This window comes from Taudactylus pleione, unplaced genomic scaffold (assembly GCF_031769625.1).
Source record: "Taudactylus pleione unplaced genomic scaffold, aTauple2 ptg000609l, whole genome shotgun sequence".
Lineage (NCBI taxonomy): Eukaryota > Metazoa > Chordata > Amphibia > Anura > Myobatrachidae > Taudactylus > Taudactylus pleione.
In genome coordinates this window covers 11,643,611-11,666,500 of record NW_028285011.1, presented here as the reverse complement: position 1 = coordinate 11,666,500, position 22,890 = coordinate 11,643,611, and the positions used below count along the sequence as shown (strand labels likewise).

The following is a 22,890-nucleotide window of genomic DNA, read 5'->3' as shown; positions in this document are numbered from 1 at the left end:
TTTGGGGAAATTGTTAGGGCACTTGTGGACAGGCAAAGGAAGAGACATTCAATACCATACTACCTTACCAGTTAATCCTTAAGTTTAATTAGAAAGGTAGCCAGTTTAGCATGTGGCCCTGCAGCCACATCAGTGTAATTCTGTCATATCTGTTAGCGTTCTTGGTTAGAAAACTGGAACAATTTAGGCCTTGCTGCCCCATCTGATAAAGCCATAACTATTGGCCTGATACAGACCCGCTCGCGAGCGCTGAGCGCTCGCAAGCGGGTCGATGTTGGCCCAGTGCACATGCGTGAGACCCGGATAGCGACGGGCAAGCCGTCGCTCTGGGTCTCATACCAAAGGGGGCGTGCTGTCGATGTTGAGTGACATCAAGCCCCCTTTGGTGGGCAGGCTGGGAGCGTCGCTGGCCAGACGGAGGCGTTCCCATGGGAACACCTACCGTCTGGGGCCGGCCCCACTGACATCACAAGTGATGTCAGTGAGAGTGCTTTCAGCTCTGGTAGAGCCGAAAGTACTCTAGGGCTTGCGGCAACGAGACCCTACCACAAGGGTCTCGTCGCAAGCCCGATGGTCGCGAAGGTCTTGACCATCGCGACCATCTTCCTGGCCCCTCACTATAGCTGTGGGTGGTCACCCACAGCTATGCGAGCGGCCAGGAGGCCGCTCTAAAAAAACAGAGGGACGGCCCTGATTCAGAGCGACAGCTCTGTCAGAGCGTCCGGCTCTGAATCAGGACCTATATCCACACAAACCATTCCTATTTTGGCCGCATTTTTTTTTTTACTTTTTTTTTTTTTAACAGTTTCTTATAAAACTAAAAATAATTTTTAATTGTTGTCAATATCAAAATATCATCATTGGCTGTAATTGTTGTCATAGGGCCTGATTCAGTATGATGCTGAACGCAGAGTTCCGATTATCTCATGTGCCGAATGGGTCCTGCGTGATCGCATGCAGAGCGGGTCTCTGTCAGCATACGGAGATATCCTGGCCTCTTTTGGGCATCTGCAATGGCCGATTTGTGTAACCCCATGGTCACTCAGATGATCCGATGCTGCGTCCAAGGACGCAGCTCAGGTCAGTAATGCATGTCAGTGATTGACAGTCTGCTGCCATTTGTGGGCAGGGAGGGGGTTTCCCAAAATGGAGGCGTGACGCCGCCATGAGGGGGGGGGGGAGAGGGTCTCTGTCATCAGCTCAGGTCAGTAATGCATGTAGGAGAAGAGACGCCTCCTGCTGTATTACCATATTACAACTATCGCAGCTGCTAACATGTTAGCAACAGCTCCTGTATCCTCAGCTTAATCACCCCCATTGTCAAAATTTCACTGTGACATTTTTTTTCTGAGATATTAGTTATAAATGTATTTTACATGTTATTTTACATATTATTTGTTATTTCATATATATATAAAAAAAATAAAATAAGTAGTAATATTTTGCAGCACATATTATTATTATTTAATTTGCAATTGCTTGTACTTGTGGCTCTATGACACCTAAGCATCATTTTGTAAACTGGTATTCGACTCAATGGGGTAAATTTACTAAAGTGAGACTTTTTAGAAGTGGAGTTGTTGCCCATAGCAACCAATCATAATCTAGTTATTATCTTTTAGAATGTGCTAGTTAAATGTTAAATAGAATCTGATTGGTTGCTATGGGCAACATCTCCATTTCTGAAAACTCACACTTTAGTAAATTTATCCCAAATACTATTCTCTCTAATCTGTTCTTCATGTCAAATTTAGGGGCATTTTCAATTAGCCGCGAAAAGTGGAGTACTTTTTGCATGCCGGACTTTTCGCCGTCATCGCTGGTTTTCCATGCGAAAAAGTATCGGGCACGCCCCCGCTTATCCCCGTAATTCAATTAAAAATCTGCGAAAACGGAACCTGGCGAATTCGGACTTGGCAAAAAGTCCTGTCAAAAATGGGGAAAACAGTCTGTAGCCCCAAAAAAGCTGCACTAACATAGGGGATCACTATAGGGGTGTTCTAGTACCCCTAATAAAGCAAATGTGGATACTAAAGTTTTCTCAATTGTTTGCTATTAGCGTCTTTGCATAAGTGGTGAAGAATGGCATTAAGCAATATTTTTTCAGCAAAATAACTAGTTCCAGCCAATTTGGAATACATGAAAATGGGTGCTAGCATATTTTGAAGATGCTAATGTGAAGTTTAAAAAAAAAAAAAAAAAATACCTGCCGCAAGCACCTGCAATCCCAAAAACACCTGCCCCATACTTGGGGACCCCCCTGGAGTCTATTTCGCTAGTTTTTAAATTTGTCCCCCAACTTTGGTTTTTTCACCCCCAAAATGAAAGCGTGTTTTTGGGGTGCTCTTAAGTATTTTTGAAATGTTTTTAACAGTTTAGCTTTGGGGGACTGTCCCAATGGTGCAGGGGGTTTCCGAAGGTTTGCGCCCCAAAACCCCAATTCTGCACTTTTTTCCGCTTGATATCATAGGCAAATCTTTTTTTCGCCTATACCAATTCATTGACTTTCCACATGGGTGAAAAGTCTTTGGAATTGAATACTGGGATAAGTTTTCGCTGGGTGAAATTACGTCACCGGAGAAACTTTTTCGCCAAAAACGGCTTATTGCGGCCCCTTAGACTCATCCAAGTTTTCTGTCACTATGTGATTCCCACTGTGCTAGTCTTCAGTTACTGTGAGCTGTACCTTCCAGAATCAAATGCAATACCTTCCAGAATGAAATTCAAATTTGTATATAACTTACCGTGTCTTGAGGGTAATCACCTTTTTATTTTCAGATTCCCAGACAGGGGTCGTGGCCAGGGGAGGAGGGGGAGGGGTCAAACCTCATTAGAGTCACAATCATTTTATTTATCAGAGCCCCTTCATGCACCTTGTATGTCAGAGTCCCCTCATGCCCCTATATATGCCAGGCAGAGCCTCTTCATGCCCCTTTATATTAAATCAAAGCTCAGTCCCCTTATATCCTAATATGCCAGACAGAGGAAGTGCTGCCTCGTGCCCCTTTATATGGTGGCATCAGCGCCCCTTGAATAACATGTAGAGAGATGGTCATTATCGTTGTGGTAGCTTCAGGCTTCTTCGTTATTTAATTACAACCTCTTTTCCTTTCTCAATAAAATTGTGGCTAAAGTGCGTTAACATATAGGTTCCGAGATAAGTACCCGGAGCTATGGATTAATGCTTTTGTGGCACCTGCTCTAAGGGCACTTACCGCAGATGAGGGCAGCCTGCAGTTAAGTACTGAGGCTAATTAAATCCAGCCCTTGAAAAAAGAGCATTTTTCCATTAAACTTCGCAAGCTTTACAGTATATTGAAAACAGAAATGTATATTCTAAGGTAAATATACCTTCTTAGAAAACACAGTGCATGTTCCTTATGCATGTCAAGCAGTATTACTTCTCCAGACCAGCATTTACTGTATAAGGATCCTATTTTCAAAACATAGCATATGCTACTACTTAACAGTACTGTATTGAGAAACTAAATCATGTGACAAACTATAAAAATATATTAGAAGTACCGTATTGTATATAATAATGCATGTGTTTTATAACTGGTAACGTTACTAATGAATGGAAAACAGTACAAAGTACTGAAAGTTCTATTCCCTCATCACTTCCCACAATTAATGATTATGGAAATTTGTGTTTGTTACAATATACATGCTTTATCAGTGGATGAAATGAAATCATCCTATCATCCCCTGACACTACAAAAAGGTCAGTTATTTCTGGCTGGACACTCCCTGTCACAGCAACATAGCAGAGATACCTCATCAAAATCCAGAAATAGAAGCCCCTACCCATATTTTACTGATCTAGTTAGCAGACTGCAAACAGCTAGGGAACATATTAGTCAATAAAGGAGAAAGGAAATTCTGCTAGATGTATCTTGGAGGGATTGTTATTGTCATATAGTTTCTATTACCTGGCCTGATAATGAAGCTAACTATTGGGATATTCTTTGGTGGACTTTTTGGTGCTCTTGGGATTTTAATCTTTTTGGTGGCATTTGGAACAGACTATTGGCTTCTTGCCAAGGAAGTTGATAAATGCTCAGGAAATCAAGGATATGGGGTCAGTGTTGCTATTTTATTATAGTGTATATGTGTTGTCCTATTTACTCCACAGCATATATGTGGTCAGTGTTGCTATTATGGTATTGTAGGGATGTAATTGTATTGTATATGTGTTGTCCTGTTTGCTACCACAGTATTCAGTATAAAGTACTAATGTACTTATAGCTGTTAGTAAAAGACGCTAATCAACATTGATTTTTTTTCTTTTGAATTGTTGAGAATTATGTTTAATTTATCTGCATAAACAAGTAATACACATACAGTATTACATCTATCATTTTTCTCTTTGTTATCTAAAGGGTGTTGATCGAGTCCTCTTGCACCATGAAGGTTTCTTTTGGAGATGTTGGTATAACGGAGACATAGGACCAGATAATAACAGCATGGCAGCTTTTTGGATCAGTAAGATTTATTGTTAAAATATATTAAAATATCACAGTGGAAAATGTATAACAGTTATACAAATTGTAGTGTACATAGCTAGGTATTTATGTTTTTCTTCTTCCTCTAGAATTAGCAGTATAGGAAAGGTTCATACAGTATGTGTTACTATAATGTAACATAAAAGCAAAACTAGGTAACATTCTTAGCACTTTTCCCATACCCACTTTGCATCTGTGGGTATGTCGGCATGTCACATATAGTCATATTTTAAATATTTTAATTTACAGTATTCAATTTCCATTACAAAACATGAGGATTGTACCACGTAATTGCAGTTGCGCAGTTGATAATCATACCATATAATATATATATAAATATTGAGAAGTTTATATTTCTAGTAATAAATATTCAATGTAAATGTGTTTATCATACAAAATCATTTTATAATTGTATGTTTCTGGAGTACTACTGTACCATGAACCACAATGGCTCTTCTTAATAACACAATATGCATTCTTAGAATCAGGGCCAGCTCCAGGGGTCTGAGCACCCTGTGCTGGCCCGGTACATAGCGACTGAAATTGGGGGTGTGGTCTCATTTCCATAGGCCACATCCCCTGCGTGACGTTATTTGGAGGCGTGCCCGCATGGAACGCCTCCAGATAACTTCAGGCTGGGGGTAAAGCCCAGCCTCTCCATGCGCATCATCCATTCACACTCCTGGGGTCCGGCACCACCGCACAGCTGCGGCGGTGGGGGTCCCCAACCTCCCGATTTGACTACCCGCGGGCCACTTCGGCCCATGGGTGGAACAGCGGGACAGTACTGTCCCGGTAAAATCGGGATGTTGGGGAGGGGTACGCCCTCTAATGGTGGGGCCCCTGTGCGACCGCACTGGTTGAACACCCCTAGAGCCGGCCCTGCTTAGAATGTAGGCACAACTTGCTGGTCTATTTTTGGATAGTAGATTACATTATAAACGGGATACAATTTGAGTCTCTGGTGGAAATTTAATAACCTGGGAGATGCAGGCATCGGCAAGATTCTACTGATTCTGCCTGTTTTTTTTACAGGAACAATAATTTAAACCTGTTTTTGCCTTTCAAACTATTGCCGCTTTAAAAAACCAGGTATACTTGCCGAAATATTGCCGATGCCTGCATCTGGCAGATTATTACATTTTTCCCTCTTTTAGGATTGCTGTTTGTTGTTGGCTGTATAGTTCTATGGTAAAATATGCAGTTTTAGAATACTTTATAATGTCATATGGGTAAGGGAAAAATGTGGAAACACCAATATAAAGTCAGTTAATAGGACCATCATGAAGGGCCAGTACTGACTGTATGCAGCATGATGTTGAGTCTTCCAAATCTGGAATTGTTTAGGAGGAATGCAGCACCTTTCTTCCACAAGAATGAAACTGAACTAACACCTGGTTGGTGGAGTGGAGAACACTGTCTCAGGCTTACCGTACTTCCAGAATACTGCATAAATGGTTAATTGGGTTCAGATCTGGTAACAGAGAAGGCTGTGACACATAGGGGTGAGCGAATATCACAGAATTTCAGATGCCCCAATCATTTGTTAGACTGTGCATGTGTGAGGACGGAGCCGATGTGAGGATGGCACAACTATATGACATGCAGATGTTATACAGTGACATGCAGAATTTCACAACTGACTCACTGTGGACCCCCACTCGACTTTCTATGGTGTTAACATCTATAATGAGCTTCTTCGAGGCACACTCTGCAACTTGGCACCAAGATTTTTTATTTATGTAGCAGATGTTGAGAAATGTATGCAAACCAAAAGAGTTAGTACAGGACAGTTACAGGCAGAATAAAACTGATACTGAGAATTATGTCCAGCATAAATATACATTGAAATGGTACTTGCATTAACAGACATGATAGGAATATAAATTACTGTATATAACTTCTTATGTTTTTGTTTGTTTTATTTTGGTCAAATCAGTGAGGATTGAACACACTTCTTTACATTTTTGATTTCACATCCTTTTAGCCCATTTGGTAGAATCATACAGATAATGAGAAGTTTGCACAGCAAGGCTGGGTAACATGGAACGATGCCTGGGGTGGTAGTTTGTGCATTTTTTCTGTACATACAGAGTAAGAAAGTGGTACCGTGCAGTTATAAACATTTATTTGCTAAAAACTATAGGTCCAGGTGGGGTGGGGCCTCACATGCAGCTTGTGCAAAGAAGGACATGTTCCCTCATGGTGTCATATTCCTTTCCCGATAGTTGCTTCTCTTATTATTTTTCAAAATTAGGCAAGTATGCTGTGACATATGGATAACCTCAATGTACTGATCATCAGCCCATTAGGTGAACATACATACACTGTGAATCCAGGAAACACCACTACTATCAGGAAAGAAATAGAACAACATTGGGGTGATAATGATTGCTGCCTTACTTATGAAGAAATTATCATTAACTTTGCCTGTAAGGAAATTACTAGAAACAACTCCAGGAAAATGCACCACATAATAAGACAGAACCACCAAATCCCTTCTATTGGAAATGGGCACTCAGATATATAGGGTTCTTTAAGTTGGCTCCACATATACATTCGTCTATTAGTCAAGAACATGGTGAAGGATGATTTATCTGAAAATATGACTTTAGTCTACTGTTCGGTATTCGATTAAACTCACAAATGTGCTCATGTGGGATAATCTGCCCTCCACAGGTGGAATTTTGCAGTAAATTATGTACAGTTGCTCACACGTTTTGCTTTGTGCTTTATAATGATGCATGAATATCGAGATCGTGGTGTTTCTGATTGTCCCCACTTTTGCTGACGATGTTTATCACTTGGAGATCCGTGATGTCATCATCTAATGCTGGGCATACACTATACAATTATCTGTCAGTTATCTGTCCAATCTGGCTGGTTGGAATGAAAACCTGGTAATGTATGGGAGCAAATGACAGATGATCATATGGTTTTAAACACTGGAAAACGGACAAAAAACAATTGTTCAAATTAGTAAATTCGTGTGTTTCAACCAATTTGTCTGAACAACAATTTTTGTCTGTTTTCCAGACAATGTACATGTGTTTATTATACAAATAATTGTATGTTTCTGGAGTACTACTGCACCATGAACCACAATGGCTCTTCTTCATAACACAATATGCATTCTTAGAATGTAGCAACAACTTGCTGGTCTGTTTTTGGATAGTAGACTACATTATACAATTCTGAGTCTCTGGTGGAAATTTAATAACCTGGGAGATGCAGGCATCGGCGAGATAGCCTGGTTTTGCCTTTCAAATTATTACTGCTTTAAAAAAACGGGCATACTTGACAAAATATTGCCGATGCCTGTATCTGGCAGGTTATTAAATTTTTCCCTCTTTTAGGATTGCTGTTTGTTGTTGGCTGTATAGTTCTATGGTAAAATATGCAGTTTTAGAATACTTTATAATGTCATATGGGTAGGGGAAAAATGTGGAAACACCAATATAAAGTCAACTAATACGGCCATCAAGAAGGGCCAGTACTGACTGTATGCATCATGATGTTGAGTCTACCATGCAGCACCTTTCTTCCACAAGAATGTAACTGAACTAACACCTGGTTGGTGGAGTAGAGAACACTGTCTCGGGCTTACTGTACTTCCAGAATATTGCATAAATGGTTATTTGGGTTCAGATCTGGTAACAGAGAAGGCTGTGACACATAGTTACCTACCCTCCCGGAATGTCCACCAGACTTCCAGAATAATGATAAAGGGGTAAGCGAATATCACAGAATTTCAGATGCCCCAATAATTTGTTGGACTGTGCATTCGTGAGGATGGAGCCGGTATTAGGAAATGATGTATGTCATTTGCTCCCATACATTACCATATTTTCATTTCAAAAAGCCATATTGGACAGATATCTGACAGATAATTGTATAGTGTATGCCCAGCATTAGTCATTGTGATTTGAAGTATAAAGAACATTGCAGGATTTTTTTTGAAGTCATATCATTATTACACAATCAAGTGGCTCTTTTTCTTATACTGTACCTTATCAAATGTTGTTTATGGTGTATGTTTAAACTCTGTACTACTTTACATACCTCAAGCAAAATTTAAATAAAAAAAAAACATTAACTTTTTATAAGTAGTTATACTTGTTTTGATAATAATGTTTGGATATACATTATGGAAATGAAATGACATTTGATGTAATTTAAGGTGATTCATTCACTCCAGCCCAATCTTTTATTGGAGTTCAGAGTTATTAAACACTTTAATTATTTGTTTATTCAACTACATGTTACAAGTATATGAATTAAGCAGAAAGGAACTATTTTAATTATTTACTGTACTTACAGTATGTCAACATAATCGCTATGTGCTATCATTCGTTTTCATATATTAGTGTGTTTGCTGAACCTATTTTATCTAATTTGTAGAAATAATATGAGGTGAAAAGATGGTTAAAAAAATATATTTTTTTTCAGAAATGTCCCCACAGTTTCGAAAATTTGAGCTGTATTTTCAGAAAAGCTTTCTTTTTATTAAGAAGGCAAGATATGCCCTCTTTCATGAGGAGACAGTATTCATACTACATTTGAATATACATTGTTCATTGTCCAGGAAAATATATGGGTACCCATTGTTCTGCACAGAGAACCTTATTTCTCTTCATGTGACGGACAAAATAATGCTAAACCACAATCTCCAACCAGAGTCGCCAATAGAACAGTTTCCTATGTGATCAAATTATAAAAACAAACAAACAATTGTCTTGGTTGTCTTTCCGAAATAATAACTTACAGCAAAACAGCTGATGTGGCTGTGCCGATATTACATGTGTTAGAAGAGTTAAGTTTTGTTTTATTTGATTCACTTTAGGGGTATGCAGTCAGATTGTCAACAATGACAATGGTAACATAATGTTGGCACCAGAATGTCATCTTTTATGATGTTGACATGGCTAAAATGTCGACACATGGAAAATGTCGACATGGAGAGAATTTCAACACATGAAATGTCGGAATTGTAAAATGAAAACCAAAGGTGGTATAGTGCTAATATAATGATAATTATATTGATGTACCAGAATAAATGTAAGACATGTAATTAACAATATAAAATATTTAATAAACAGGTATAATAAAAGAAATACACTAATGAAAAATACATATAAATATTTCAGAAATAAATACTGTTTTTAAATATATCTTAGTACAAAATCAATATAGAATATAAATATCTATCTATCTATCTATCTATCTATCTATCTATCTATCTATCTATCTATCTATCTATCTCCATATCCTTGGACGTAGCATCATATTATCTGCGTGTCTATCAGCCAGCTGAGTGACCGTGGGGTCACACAAGCAAGCCGCCTCAGATGAAAAAAGAGACCAGGAAATCTTTGTCAGTAGTAAACGGAGGCCCATCGCCTCCCCCTCTCCACCCAGGAATATGGAATATGAAATTAAACTACAGTTTATTTAATAAATTAGCACCTAGTAAACCATTTTTTTTTCAGTTTTTGATATTGTAGCATTATGGGAAGGTTTAGGCTTAGGTTTAAGAGTTGGAGTTAGCATTAGGGTAGATACACTTACCTTAAAGCCACAGTGTTGACATTCTGACATGGTCAATGTCAACAGTATGAATATGTCAACATGTTTAATGTCAGCATTATGACCATGTTGACATTATGAATATCAACATGATGAATGTATAATATACCAGACCCCTTTTAGGGTCCATGTTTATTTTAGTTGAAGTCTCTCAATGTATTGAAATAATTTACAATCTAATCATGTCACTCCTATAGCTAATCAAGCCCCAACCAAGAACTGCACTCATGCTTACCTGTCCCCGTTTCCAAGGAGTAGCGATAACAGCAACTCTACGGCATATCATTCTGCAATTGGTAAGTATGACATTTGGCCTCTTTCTATATTTATATAAATCTTTGCATGCATTGTTGGACAGTTTAAGTGGATTGGTTATGTGACGCTCACATGTTCTTGCTTATGAAAAGTTATCCATGTGAAGCAGCTGTTGGTTGTGATTTAGCCACAAATTATTTGTACTAATGCTGTGCCAGTGTATCATGCAGAGTTTGTAAATGGCATCTAACTATTGTAAGTGTAAAGGGTATATCATCATGTAGCAACACACATTCCGTTCTGATGCCAGAACCAATACTGATAAGAATGCAGCCTATTATTTCCCTTGAAAACAGTGACTTTGGCATCACTCAGATATTTCTTTCTTATTCATTTCTACTACATCTTCATTTGCAGGTAACTAACAATGCACCATTCATATGCATATTGGCTCATCCTACAAAATGGCTGCCTGCGCAGTGTGCACTATAAGCCCTTAGCGCAGAATGACATTTAGAAATATTACATATGCTGTATCACAGATTGACATTTTTAAACATCACAATGGAGATGAGGGGATCGCGTTTCTGCAGGAACATTTCATTCGTCCCTTAGCTCCAGTATCTTTCCAAACGGCGCTCAAAGCTCTGCATAATAATAGGAAATCCCAGTAACATTACCACATGATGTCACTTGGAATGTCTTCTAGGTAACCTAGCCTGCTTTACAATGAATGTATCAGTGTTAGCAGGTAGGGAAGATCTGACTCCAATCTCCGTTATTCTAAGGAAGAGTTCCTGCAGTTCCTCTGGTTCATATAGCATGTATAATGGGTATAATATATTTATTTTCATACTGTACTTGTTTTGGTGTTTGTGCTGATGTTTGTAATATTGAGTAGATACAGATATTTCCTGCTGCATTTCTAATAATTGATCCAGTAACACGTATTTCCTCTATTTTAGTATATCGTGGATTTTGGAATATTTTTATGCTTCTTGGCTTGGTCACAGTTATTGCAGGAGGCTTCTTCATCATATGTGCAGCACCTTTCGCTAACTACAGACTTTATAAAGCAGGAGGAGGCCTTTTTATTACTGCTGGTAAGAAAATCTGCTAATTACACGAACAGAAGGAATACACCCGCAACATGCACCCAAAGACCAACTTTTATTTAATGAATAACAACCATAATAAAAATATAATTAATAATAAATGTATGCTTCATAAGGCTTCATTTTGCAGGAACACATTTCCCTTTATATGTTGTGTCAGTAACAAATTCAATGAAAATTAATCAAATGTAGTGGATGTAAAAAATAAAAAAAAATTAATTATTGATGCTACACCAACATGATTTATGTATAACTATTACAAAATAATGTCAAAAACATACAGCTAAAATAATCAAAATTCTGTGTACATGATGCAAAAAGTCTTAATTGTCACCACTGCTAGAATTAGCAGAATGTGCTTATTGTGCTTATATTCTTATTAATGGAAACCAGTGGATAATAATTATTATACTATGCACTATGTAACACCGCTGGTGGCTATGAACAGTCCACCATCGGCATACCACCAACACTCCCCCGTTTCATACCAGACTGCATAAATGGTTCACCTACAACCTCATTGCACATTTGTGAACATCCGGTGCAAAGTAAGCATTCTGCGCAAACAAAGTAATTTTCAATGCGAGTAAAGGGGGGAAAATTTGAATATCTTTAAGAGGTGCACTGTAAACATCAATTTAAAGTCCACCGTCCTGTCCTTTTCAGTTAAATAAAGTTTTCTCTTTGTCTCCTAAATTACTACTCTGATGAAACATTGTACTTAACTACATACAGTATATCAGTCTTGTGTGTGTGTGCGTCTTGACACAATCATAAACACTCTGGCACTTTATTAAATAGTGAAAGCAGCACAGTGTTTTTCAGCAGTAACAAGGCAGTGTTACAGCATCATCTTAGAAACATAGTAGTATCATAGGCTGCACTAACGGATACACTAGGGCAGAGGTTCCCAAATTTTTTGGAATCACGGCGCCGTAGAGTATCAGCATTGTTTTCATGGCACCCCTAAACCAAAGGCTTGTTGTCGAGAAATTCAGAAAAAATTTAGTAAAGTGAAGTAAATTATGCTTCCCTTGTCATCCTTAGGTTCATTTATGTAGTTGTGGACTTCTGTTTGCCCACATATTTACATTACATTGACCATAAATAATTTGATTTGGTGCTGGACCACCAACCTGAGGCACCCCTGCAAGTGTCCTGAGGCACCCCAGGGTGCCACGGCGCACAGGTTGGGAACCACTGCACTAGGGTGTTGTATTGCTATACTTTACATAGTAGTATCATAACATTGTATTATTGGGATTCAGTCAAAAGATCGACATTCTCAATGTTAACATTCATAATGTCTACACCACAAATATTGACAGTTATGATGTTGACATTTGTCACTGTTCACAATGTTGACATCTGAAATGTCGACGTGAAATCCTGACATGATCAGAATGTTGGTTTAGGCTGCAGGATTGCAGGGTTAGGGTTAAGCACTAGTGGGAGGTTAGGGTTAGACTATGGAGATGTGGGTAAGAGTTAGGCTATAAAGGGAGGGCTAGGGGTAGGGGTGAGTTAGCAGTGGGGAAGAATGCTTACTGTCAGAAGTCTATAAAGTCTAATAAATATAAAAATAGAGATAAAAATAAAAGAACAATAAAATAAAAATAAAAGTAAACATAAAAATTAAATCAAGATAAAAAATAATAAAATAAAAATAAAAATATAAATAAAAGTAAAATAAAATAAAAATAAAAGTAAAAATAATATAAGGTAAAAAAATAAATATAAAAATGAAAATAAAAATATGTTTAGAGATACTTAGTTCTAAATTATCTCTGATCTAATAAGCAGCTTTAATTTATGCAAATAATATTGGATGGACTAGGGTTTTCATTTATTTACTATTCAGGGTTTTTTAATAAAAAATATATGTGTGCTATACTTGATCTTATTTGTCATTTTAATTACAAATAAATATTCTTGAAGGTTTTAAAATCCAATAATAGTTTAAAATTATAATGTATGATGGTTCACTGTTGATAAATAGAAATAATTTGTATTCTGGATATCTGCATCTATTATTATTTTGCTATTATCCTTATGCTTCTTTTGGGAAATTGTTTCGTTCTGCAGGTGTTTTATTAGTTGGAGTGTTTAGAGGATTCCTTGTATTTCTAAATCTATATTGAGCCCTTGTGGTATTAGTGTTTTTAATGTTAGAATCCATTTTATTTCTTCTTTATTGTTTTTTTTTTATTATTATCTCCTCCTCTCCAGTTTGCTTCTACTTTGGTTATTGCAGTGTATGACAATAGAGATGGATCTTTGTTATGCTTTAGTTGGAAGTGTTGGGACACACTGTGTTGGTCGTATCCTTTGAGTATGTTGCGTCTGTGTTCTCCTATGTTTGAGGGTTCTTGTGGTTTTGCCCACATACTGTTTGCCACATAGATGACCCCTTTTGTGTCGCTTGTTACAAAATGTTGTATTGTGAATGTTTCACTTGTGATATTCAAAATAAAAGTTTTTATGGGTTTTGTTGTTTTTTGTCCTGTCACTTTGCAGTTTGTACGTTTTCCACAGAAATGGAAGCCCTTTATTTTATTTTTGGTGATGATGGTCTATTTTGTAACTCTGGGTTTTATATGGTTATGTACTAGACTTTTTTTATATCAGGTGCTTTTTTTGTACACAACTGTTGGTTTTGGAGATAGTATGGTTTTTAAAGACAGACCCACAAGCAAATACGATAAGGAACTACATAACATCCTAAAACAGGAATGGAAAAAGGAATAATCAATACACAAGAAAAATAATTAATTTACAACGAGCATCCGGTAATTCCAGTTTTTTTATCATCTGCCAAAGATACATAAAGACACCACACATCCACCAGGCCGCCCAATTGTTTCTGAAATAGACTCTATAACAGCCAACCTCTCTTAGTACATTGATAATTTTTTGCAAACATACTGTATGTCCCAGAACAATCTTCCATATAAAAGATACCACACAAATTATACAAGAAGTAAGGAAAATCCCCTGGAATGAGAAAAGATGGTTGGTAACGTGTGACGTAACATCTTTATACATGGTTATCAACCACCAGCAAGAAACAGAAAGCATCAGTTACTTTTTAAACCAAGATAAAAACATGGATCCAGAGCAAGCAGAATTCATATTACAATCAATACTATTCATATTACAACATAACTACCTCTGGTTTGAGGAGACATTCTATTTCAAGCAACAAGGTACTGCAATGGGGACCAAGTTTGCCCCAAGTTACACAAATCTTTTCATGAGTCGGTGGGAAGATGAGAAGATTTGGAGTGGCAGTAACTTTGGGGTGAACTTGGTCCTCTCGAAAAGATATATAGATGACATTTTTGTCTGGGAAGGATCAGAAGAATCCCTAACCGAATTCATCTCGTACATCAACCACAATAATCGGAACCTCAGATTCACCACACAATATAGAAAGACATCTGTCAATATTTTGGATTTAAGCATATACATCGTAGAGGAAAGAATCATGACCAAAACCCATTACAAGAATGTAGACGTCAATAGTTTCATCCTAGCCACTAGTGGACATCATTCACAGTGGCTACGGAATATACAAAAAGGACAACTTACCAACATTAGAAGAAACTGTACTAACTTTTAAAGAACAAGCAGAACAACTAAAACAGAAACTAAGAGCCAAACAATATGATGAGAGGAAAATTGAAACTGCATACAACCAAGTTGTGAACACAGAAAGAGACACGATTGTAACAGAATTTAATACACAATCAGATAGAATAAAAAAATCCTCTGGAAGCACTGTGGTATCCTTTTAAAAGATGAAAATTTAAAAGCCATACTATCTCCAAAACCCACAGTTGTGTACAAAAAAGCACCTGATATCAAAAAACGTGTGGAATATGTACAAACTGCAAAGTGATAGGACAAAAAACAACAAAACCCATAAAAAGTTTTAATTCGAATATCACAAGCAAAACATTCACAATACAACATTTTCTAACATGCGACACCAAAGTGGTCATCTATATTTTAAAATGCCCATGTGGCAAACAGTATGTGGGCAAAACCACAAGAACCCTCAAACAGTGCATAGGAGAACATAGACGTAACATAATCAAAGGATACGACCAACACAGTGTGTCCCAACACTTTCAACTAAAGCATGACAAAGATCCATATCTATTGTCATACACTGCAATAATCAAAGTAGAAGCAAACTGGAGGGGATGAGATTATAATAAAAAAATCAATAAAGAAGAAATAAAATGGATTCTAACATTAAAAACACTAATTCCACAAGGGCTCAATATAGATTTAGAAATACAAGGAATCCTCTAAACACTCCAACTAATAAAACACCTGCAGAACGAAACAATTTCCCAAAAGAAGCATAAGAATAATAGCAAAATAATTATAGATGCAGACATCCAGAATACAAATGATTTCTATTTATCAATAGTGAACCATCATATAATATAATTTTAAACTATTATTGGATTTTAAAACCTTCAAGAATACTTGTTTGCAATTAAAATGACAAATAAGGTAGCACACATATATTTTTTATTTTTTATCAAAAAACCCTGCATAATAAATAAACAAAACCCCTAGACCATCAAATATCATTTGCATAAATTAAAGCTGCTTATTAGATCAGAGATAATTTAGAACTAAGTACCTCTAAACATATTTTTATTTTCATTTTTATATTTATTTTTATATTTATATTTATTTTTTATCTTTATTTTATTTTTATTTTTACTGTAATTTCTATTTCTATTTTTATATTTATTTTTATTTGTATACATTCATTAACCCAACATAATTTAATACTATTTCCTCCAAATATTCATTGCTATTTATGTTTTATGTGAACTACAATATCCCGATGTTTTTTCCCTCACATCCTCCCACCAGTCTATTGCCAACAACTATACAACTATAACATGTCAATCACCACCCACTGTTCAAAGACAGACAATGAGTCACAATCAGGAAGTATATATATATAGTGTTCCTAGCCAGAAATGACACCCTTGAAAAAGGCTAGAACGAGGCCGAAATGCGTTGGAACTGAGCAGGGCACCACAGTTATCTCTACTAACCACCTACATCAGCTGGAGCTGAAAAGAATCCTGCACATCTGACGTGCCTCCAATTATCAGCATGGAACTACACAGGCGCCGCTTACATAGCGCTCCCAGCGAAGGTAGCTACCACACAGAGAAACAAGCAGCAACGAGATCCACACCGTCGATCCAAGGTACCCCACGTAGAGCCCGCACCATCGAGGACTTGGTAAGTACCCAAGGATAGGATCTACACACAACGCTGACATTGCTGCACAGGCACCACACCATCCAGAAAGCTGGCCAACAGATCATACCCTTGAATCACATCGGGACTGAATCCTCGACGGGCCCGTGGTCTCTTTACCACAAAAGACATACATAAGGATTTTTTCTTACTCTCCTTTCAGTTGCTATAAGGAGATTAGGGCTTACATCTATATGAAAACCACATGGGACTTCCAATCCTTTTTCCATTCCTCATTCCAATTGTTTTGTTTCCTAACCCCATTCCCACACCATACACAGTCTGTCTTCAAGTCCTGTCAACACATTACCTTTCACTCACCCCCTGCCTCCGTATGTTCACCTTGTCTTTTTTAATATATGTGTTCACCACATTGTAGCTGGCTTAAATATTCAGATATATATATTTTTTAACAAGCATGTAATAGTTGATACATAATATACTACCCTATGTATCTTTGCAATTCCTTTTTTGCAACATTGAAATAAATGATATTGCTTTTTTCAACAACATAACTTGTTAGCTATAATTATTATCATTGCAATTACAGTGCACTGTGCTTTTTGGGGGTTATAACCATTAGACATATTTAAAATTAATATATGTAGTACAATTAATTTGGATTTAAACATGTAAGCACTAACAATATAAATATAAATTCAAGAAGCAGAAGTTTAGCGCTAGGGCATCACCGTTAAGGTCAGAAAGCAATGTCGGTATTTAGACGCCTATGACCAGTCCCATGTCGGGATTTCACAGTCCGGAAGCCGGCGGTCGGCATTTCGACCGCCGGCTTCCTAACTACATCCCAGTACAGCATAAACAACATAATATCACATTTTTTATCATCATCTTTTGTACTTAGACTACAGCATCTTTACTAGTGAAAATTGCTCATTGATCATTTCTTTTACCTTTAGATTTTGTCTTATTTTTTAGGATCTGATATTGAACTTAAATGGTTTTCCAGAATACTTCCTTACATTGTCAGTGTCACCATGTATATTAGATGCTCATAAAATATAAATACCTTAACACTAAACAGCAGAAAGTGACACATTGATTTTAAAACTGAGGACTTAAAGTTCACTCTCATTACTTTATTAAAGTCTTTAACATTTCATGAAAGATCATTAATGAATTATCTGTTTACATCTTAGGCCTTTTTAATCAAATGTCAACATCTTTTTGGGGTCTCAGCTCATTAGACATGTTACCACAAGCTCTGGCATGACAGGAAGAAAACCTTTTGCAGTTAGTGATGTTTTTCAAAAAAGAAACTCACTAATTCATATGAAAAGAAATTTACTTTAAAGAAATTCTAATTAAAGATTTCATCCCCCTTGCAAATATTTTATACTTCCTCTGTAATGCATGTTCAAAAAGTACAGTTGATTGCTTTCTTCTAAATATCAATTTTAATTAATAGTGATGATAATAAACATCAAGAATATTGTATCAAAGGACTGTTGATTGACATATTCATATTAAGGTACAATGTATATTTATTAAATACTCATTTTGTCTGCTACAAGTGACTTTAGATACCCTTTTATTATTTGTAATGTGTTGCCAGTACTTTGCTACTCTGACATGCATAAAATACTAGATTTATGGCAAAAAAAAAATTAGTGGACTTAGTTAGTAATCATCAAAAACTTTTCTAGTGAAAAAACACTTTTTGTCTGTAATTTTAAAAAGTAATTTATAGCAGTTTGATCTTGAACAGATAATCATTCAGTAATATTGGACATTCTACATTTGCTGAACAAATTTGGACACAGAGGGGGCGATTCAATTGATTGCGATGTTGAATAGCCCCAGGAAGGAGGTCCCGAAGCTATTCCATTCATCAACTTAAGTGCTTCTAGTTGGACTTAAGTCAGAAAATGCCGGTTAGCAAGACTAAAGTGGGGTGTTTATTAGCGAGAACTGGCATTTTTTCCGACATAGGTACCGGCCAGGATGCTGTTAGTGCCGAGCTACGCTGTAAAACAGCATCCAGGCCAGCACTTTAGTTGGATTTCTGCTCTGACCTCAGGAGGGTGCAAACTGAAATCCTCCTTAGTTGGCTAAAAATTGCAGTCAATTGAATACCTCCGGGACCTCCTTCCTGGGCCTATTCATCATCGCAATTGATTGAATATATATTTTTGCCCATATGAGTGAGCCCACCCCATAGCCATATACTTGGTTTGCCACTAATCATCATCATCAGTGTGGACTTGCACCAGCCCATACTTGGTGCAAATGATATGCCTAGAAAGAGGAATATTTATGCTTCTGTCCAACTTTGCATAGCCCACAGGACCTTCAACATGCCCTCATTGAACTATGCTTTTGGGAAAATGCCCCATTACAGCCCAGTTATGCTCCTTCTGTGGTAAGTGTATATGCAATGCGGTTGAAATGTGTACAACTCTGCATCAACCGTACTTGCAATCGCAAAGTTCTGCACTAGACTCAGTTATGGCAAGGTTGATCTGGCCCATACCAGGGTCATAACTAGGGTTGTGCAACTGAGGGCACAAGGCCAGATGTACCTGTCTCTATACCTGTCGATAGCTTGTAGTTTATCTTGAAGGACAACCTGCTGCTTCCTGCTCCCAGCTCCCTTTTCTGTTAAATTGTGATGTCACATGTGTGAAGCCCAGGGTGCAAAAAGGCCATACTGTGGAAGAGATGGACATTGGAAGGCTAGCATCGAATGTTGGCTTGCATCACTGATAGTGACAGCTCTTTGGATCTCATATTGAGAGTCGACAGCAACTGATTCCAAATGCAAATGTCACACCTAGCATCAACTCCAGACCTTTTACCTGCTTAATTGAAAATGAAATAATGAGGGAATAGCCCACACCTGTCCATGAAATAGGTTTTGAGTTGATAGTCCAATTACTTTTGGCCCCTTAAAAAGTGGGAGGCACATATAGAAACCGTTGTAATTCCTACACCTTTCTGATTTGGATGTAATTACCCTCAAATTAAATCTGAAAGTCTGCAGTTAAAGCACATCTTGTTTGTTTCATCTCAAAGCCATTGTGGTGGTGAATAGAGGCCAAAATATGAAAATTCTGTCAATGTCCCAATATTATGCACCTTACTGTATAAATCATACATGTCATATAAATGTATAAGCACAAATTTATATGCTGTTAGCTAGAAAAGGTAGGATTTTGTTTACATATGGTGTTAACTTGAGTAGAGACAGGGCCTCTGTTACCATTGGGACCCTAGGTGAACCTTGGTGGCTGGCTAGGGTTCCAATGATTAGTGGCTGCCAAATGTACTGAATCAGTGACATGTCACTCCCAGTGTTTCTACTGCCCCTGCCACACCCACAAATGGAGCACCAACCTTTCACATCAAGTAGAGGCAACTAGAAGCTAAATATGAAACTGCTGGCTGCTGCCTCTCCATGTCGTTGTCACGCTTATAGTGGCTTGAAGTGGTGGCTGGCTGTGATTTCACAGCAAGCACCATGATTCCAGTCCCAGAAGCAGAGGGATATTGCCCCCACCTCCCACCTGCTAAGGTAAGGACTGCGAGTAGAGGTACAACGCAAGGGTGATGCTACCTCCAATGGGAGCAGGGGTGCTGCCTCTGATGGATGGGGAAAGCTTCCAGCAGCGCTGCAGGGCCCCGGGGCTACTACCTCCCTATTTGCTGTATCATAATGCTGTAAGCCATGGTATAGGGCTACAAATTACACTTAATATCAGTAATAAGTTTAAACAGCACATTTAATCAAAGAAAGTAGACAATTTTCTGTAATAATATATCAAAAGGCATTTTCAAACAAGTGTAACATGCAATTACAAGCTGACATGACAATAAAGCAGGAAGAAGCTGGGGGCCACAGGTGGAGGCTCGAGGGTTGCATGCAGCAGTAGGGCCATTTATTGCACATCACTGTTCTACAGTATTTGTTTGTAAACCCTGAAGGAAAAGAGTTTTTGATAAAAGAGACAATGTACAGTATACAGTAATGGAGTCATTAAGACTTATAAACAGCATATTAATAAAGACAGATTCAAGTCTGAAGGTTGCAAAACCTCACACAATTTGGGAAGAGCAATGAAATCCCGGCTGTCGGGATGCCGTTGCTCAGAATGCTGGTGCCGGAATCCAACACCAGTCAGAATCCCGGCGCTGGCATCCCAACCACTGGCATTCTGACGGAAAGTAGTGGGGTTAGGGTTAGGCACTAGGGATAGGGTTATGGTTAGGCAATCAGGGGGGGAGGGTTAGGTTTAGGCACTAGGGGGGGAGGTTAGGTTTAGGGTGTGGGGAGGGAGGGGTAGGGTTAGGATATTTACCGACAGGTGTCAGTATCCTAACCTTTTCGGGATGCTGGTGTTGGGCTTCTGACCGCCGGGATCCTGAGCGCCGGCATCCCGTACCCAACCCGTCTGAAGATATTGTTACTGGGGCATTCTTTTTTTTCACCAAGCGACAGTAAAACATTGTCTTATAAGTTGTGTCTGTTTCTGTGAATATCAAAAAACCATGAACATTTTTTAAAACATTCCTAGCTGATATTCAATATTATATCAAACCTATTCTGACATAAGTTACAATTTGAGCTTGAATAGACGACTTACTATTTTTAAAATATACTTGATTTGTCACATATTTATTGCACAATTCCAAAAACAGTTTCCAGCACTTATGTCACTTGATGTGAAGTACGTATATATTTTTTCTTCCTGTATTCAAACTAATAATGGTAATTTTCTTCTTTCCAGGAATACTTTTCACGCTTGTAGTGGTGATGCATGTCATCTGGGTACAGAGTGTGTCAGATGTGAAAAGTTACGAGGACAAGAGACAAGAGGATTGCCCAGGCTATGCTGTGGATATTCGCTATGGTTGGTCCTTCATGCTGGCTCCATTTGGAATATTTTTCTCTCTTATAGCAGGAATGCTTTTTCTGTTAGTTGGACACACTATTCTGAGGCACATAAAATAACCCCCAGCCATCTCTGCTATCTACAAAGATTCAGTTTTAAAACTTTTCCAAATGTTTGCTACTTTGTATAATGAAGGACCCAACTATTATCATGTGTAGTATTTCATTTCCTTGTACTTTTTCTGGGACTGTGTACTGTATTTTACTGTATTTAAGCTGTGTACTTACAACGTTTTTGTGTGCCTGTATAATTTGCATCAATTTAAATAATCACTTCAAAATATGTTGCATTTCCAACTATTACAAATGTCGTTCTACATTGTTGATAATAAGAGCATACTACAAAAGCTACAATTAATATTTCTTAAATCACTGTATTATTTGAATATGCAACATATTTTCATTTGATTTATTACTTAATTTAAAGCTTATGTGAATGAGGTTAGACACTTCTCTGATAATGTGCATCCTGCAATGCTAAAAATAGAAGCTTGACAATGTGTATATGACTTTTGATTTTATTCCATGGGTGCAGTTATTTTCTTGGATCCTTGGCTAACAATTATGCATTGTGTGCTAAATGACAATGTAAAGGCCAAGCATAGAATGAAGTTAATATTATAACGGTCACTTATATCATATGGTATTATATTTGAATTAATAATATTTTCTGAACTCGCTATAATGTGTTAAATAGATTATAGAGGAAGAACAGATGCTGTAATGTTATCTGCTCGTGTGCTGCTTGTTCTCATCCTAATGGTCACATACTGTAAATGTACTCTACTAAGCTTGAAATAGAATGCAGTTGTTCATTTGGTTTCAATGCCAGCAATCATGAGTCACATATTTAGTGGTTCTTCTCCAGGTTTTTCTGTCATAGTTTGTAAGCTCCTTTTGAAGTGCATGTTCATTGATATTTTTGGAACCATTAGTTAAAAAAATAACAATATGTATATGTCAAAAATAAATTAATCAGTTCTTTACAACAATTAGGTGTTTTTTTTGTAACTCGCATTGCAATGTTACATGGGATTTCACTCATGAAACACGCTACAGTATATGCTTATATAAAGAGACACATGTAGGCAGTGTCGGACTGGGTCATGAAGGGCCCACAGGGGAATGCAATGGCAGGGGCCCACTGAAGGGGCGTGGCCAGTCTTGGGTAGGTGTGGCCATCAATTAGAGGGGTGTGGTCATCCCAGACTATTACAAT

At 37.6% G+C, this 22,890-nt stretch overlaps 1 protein-coding gene across 1 annotated transcript; it reads left to right on the top strand.

The window, feature by feature from the left end:
• The first annotated feature begins 3,819 nt into the window (after positions 1 to 3,819).
• Positions 3,820 to 22,663, top strand: TMEM182 (transmembrane protein 182). The gene is made up of 5 exons (XM_088454064.1): positions 3,820 to 4,081; positions 4,383 to 4,485; positions 10,289 to 10,387; positions 11,312 to 11,449; positions 21,508 to 22,663. The coding sequence occupies exons 1-5, from the start codon at positions 3,944 to 3,946 to the stop codon at positions 21,729 to 21,731; spliced, it is 702 nt and encodes a 233-aa protein (XP_088310190.1). The 5' UTR covers positions 3,820 to 3,943; the 3' UTR covers positions 21,732 to 22,663.
• The last annotated feature ends 227 nt before the right edge of the window (positions 22,664 to 22,890 follow it).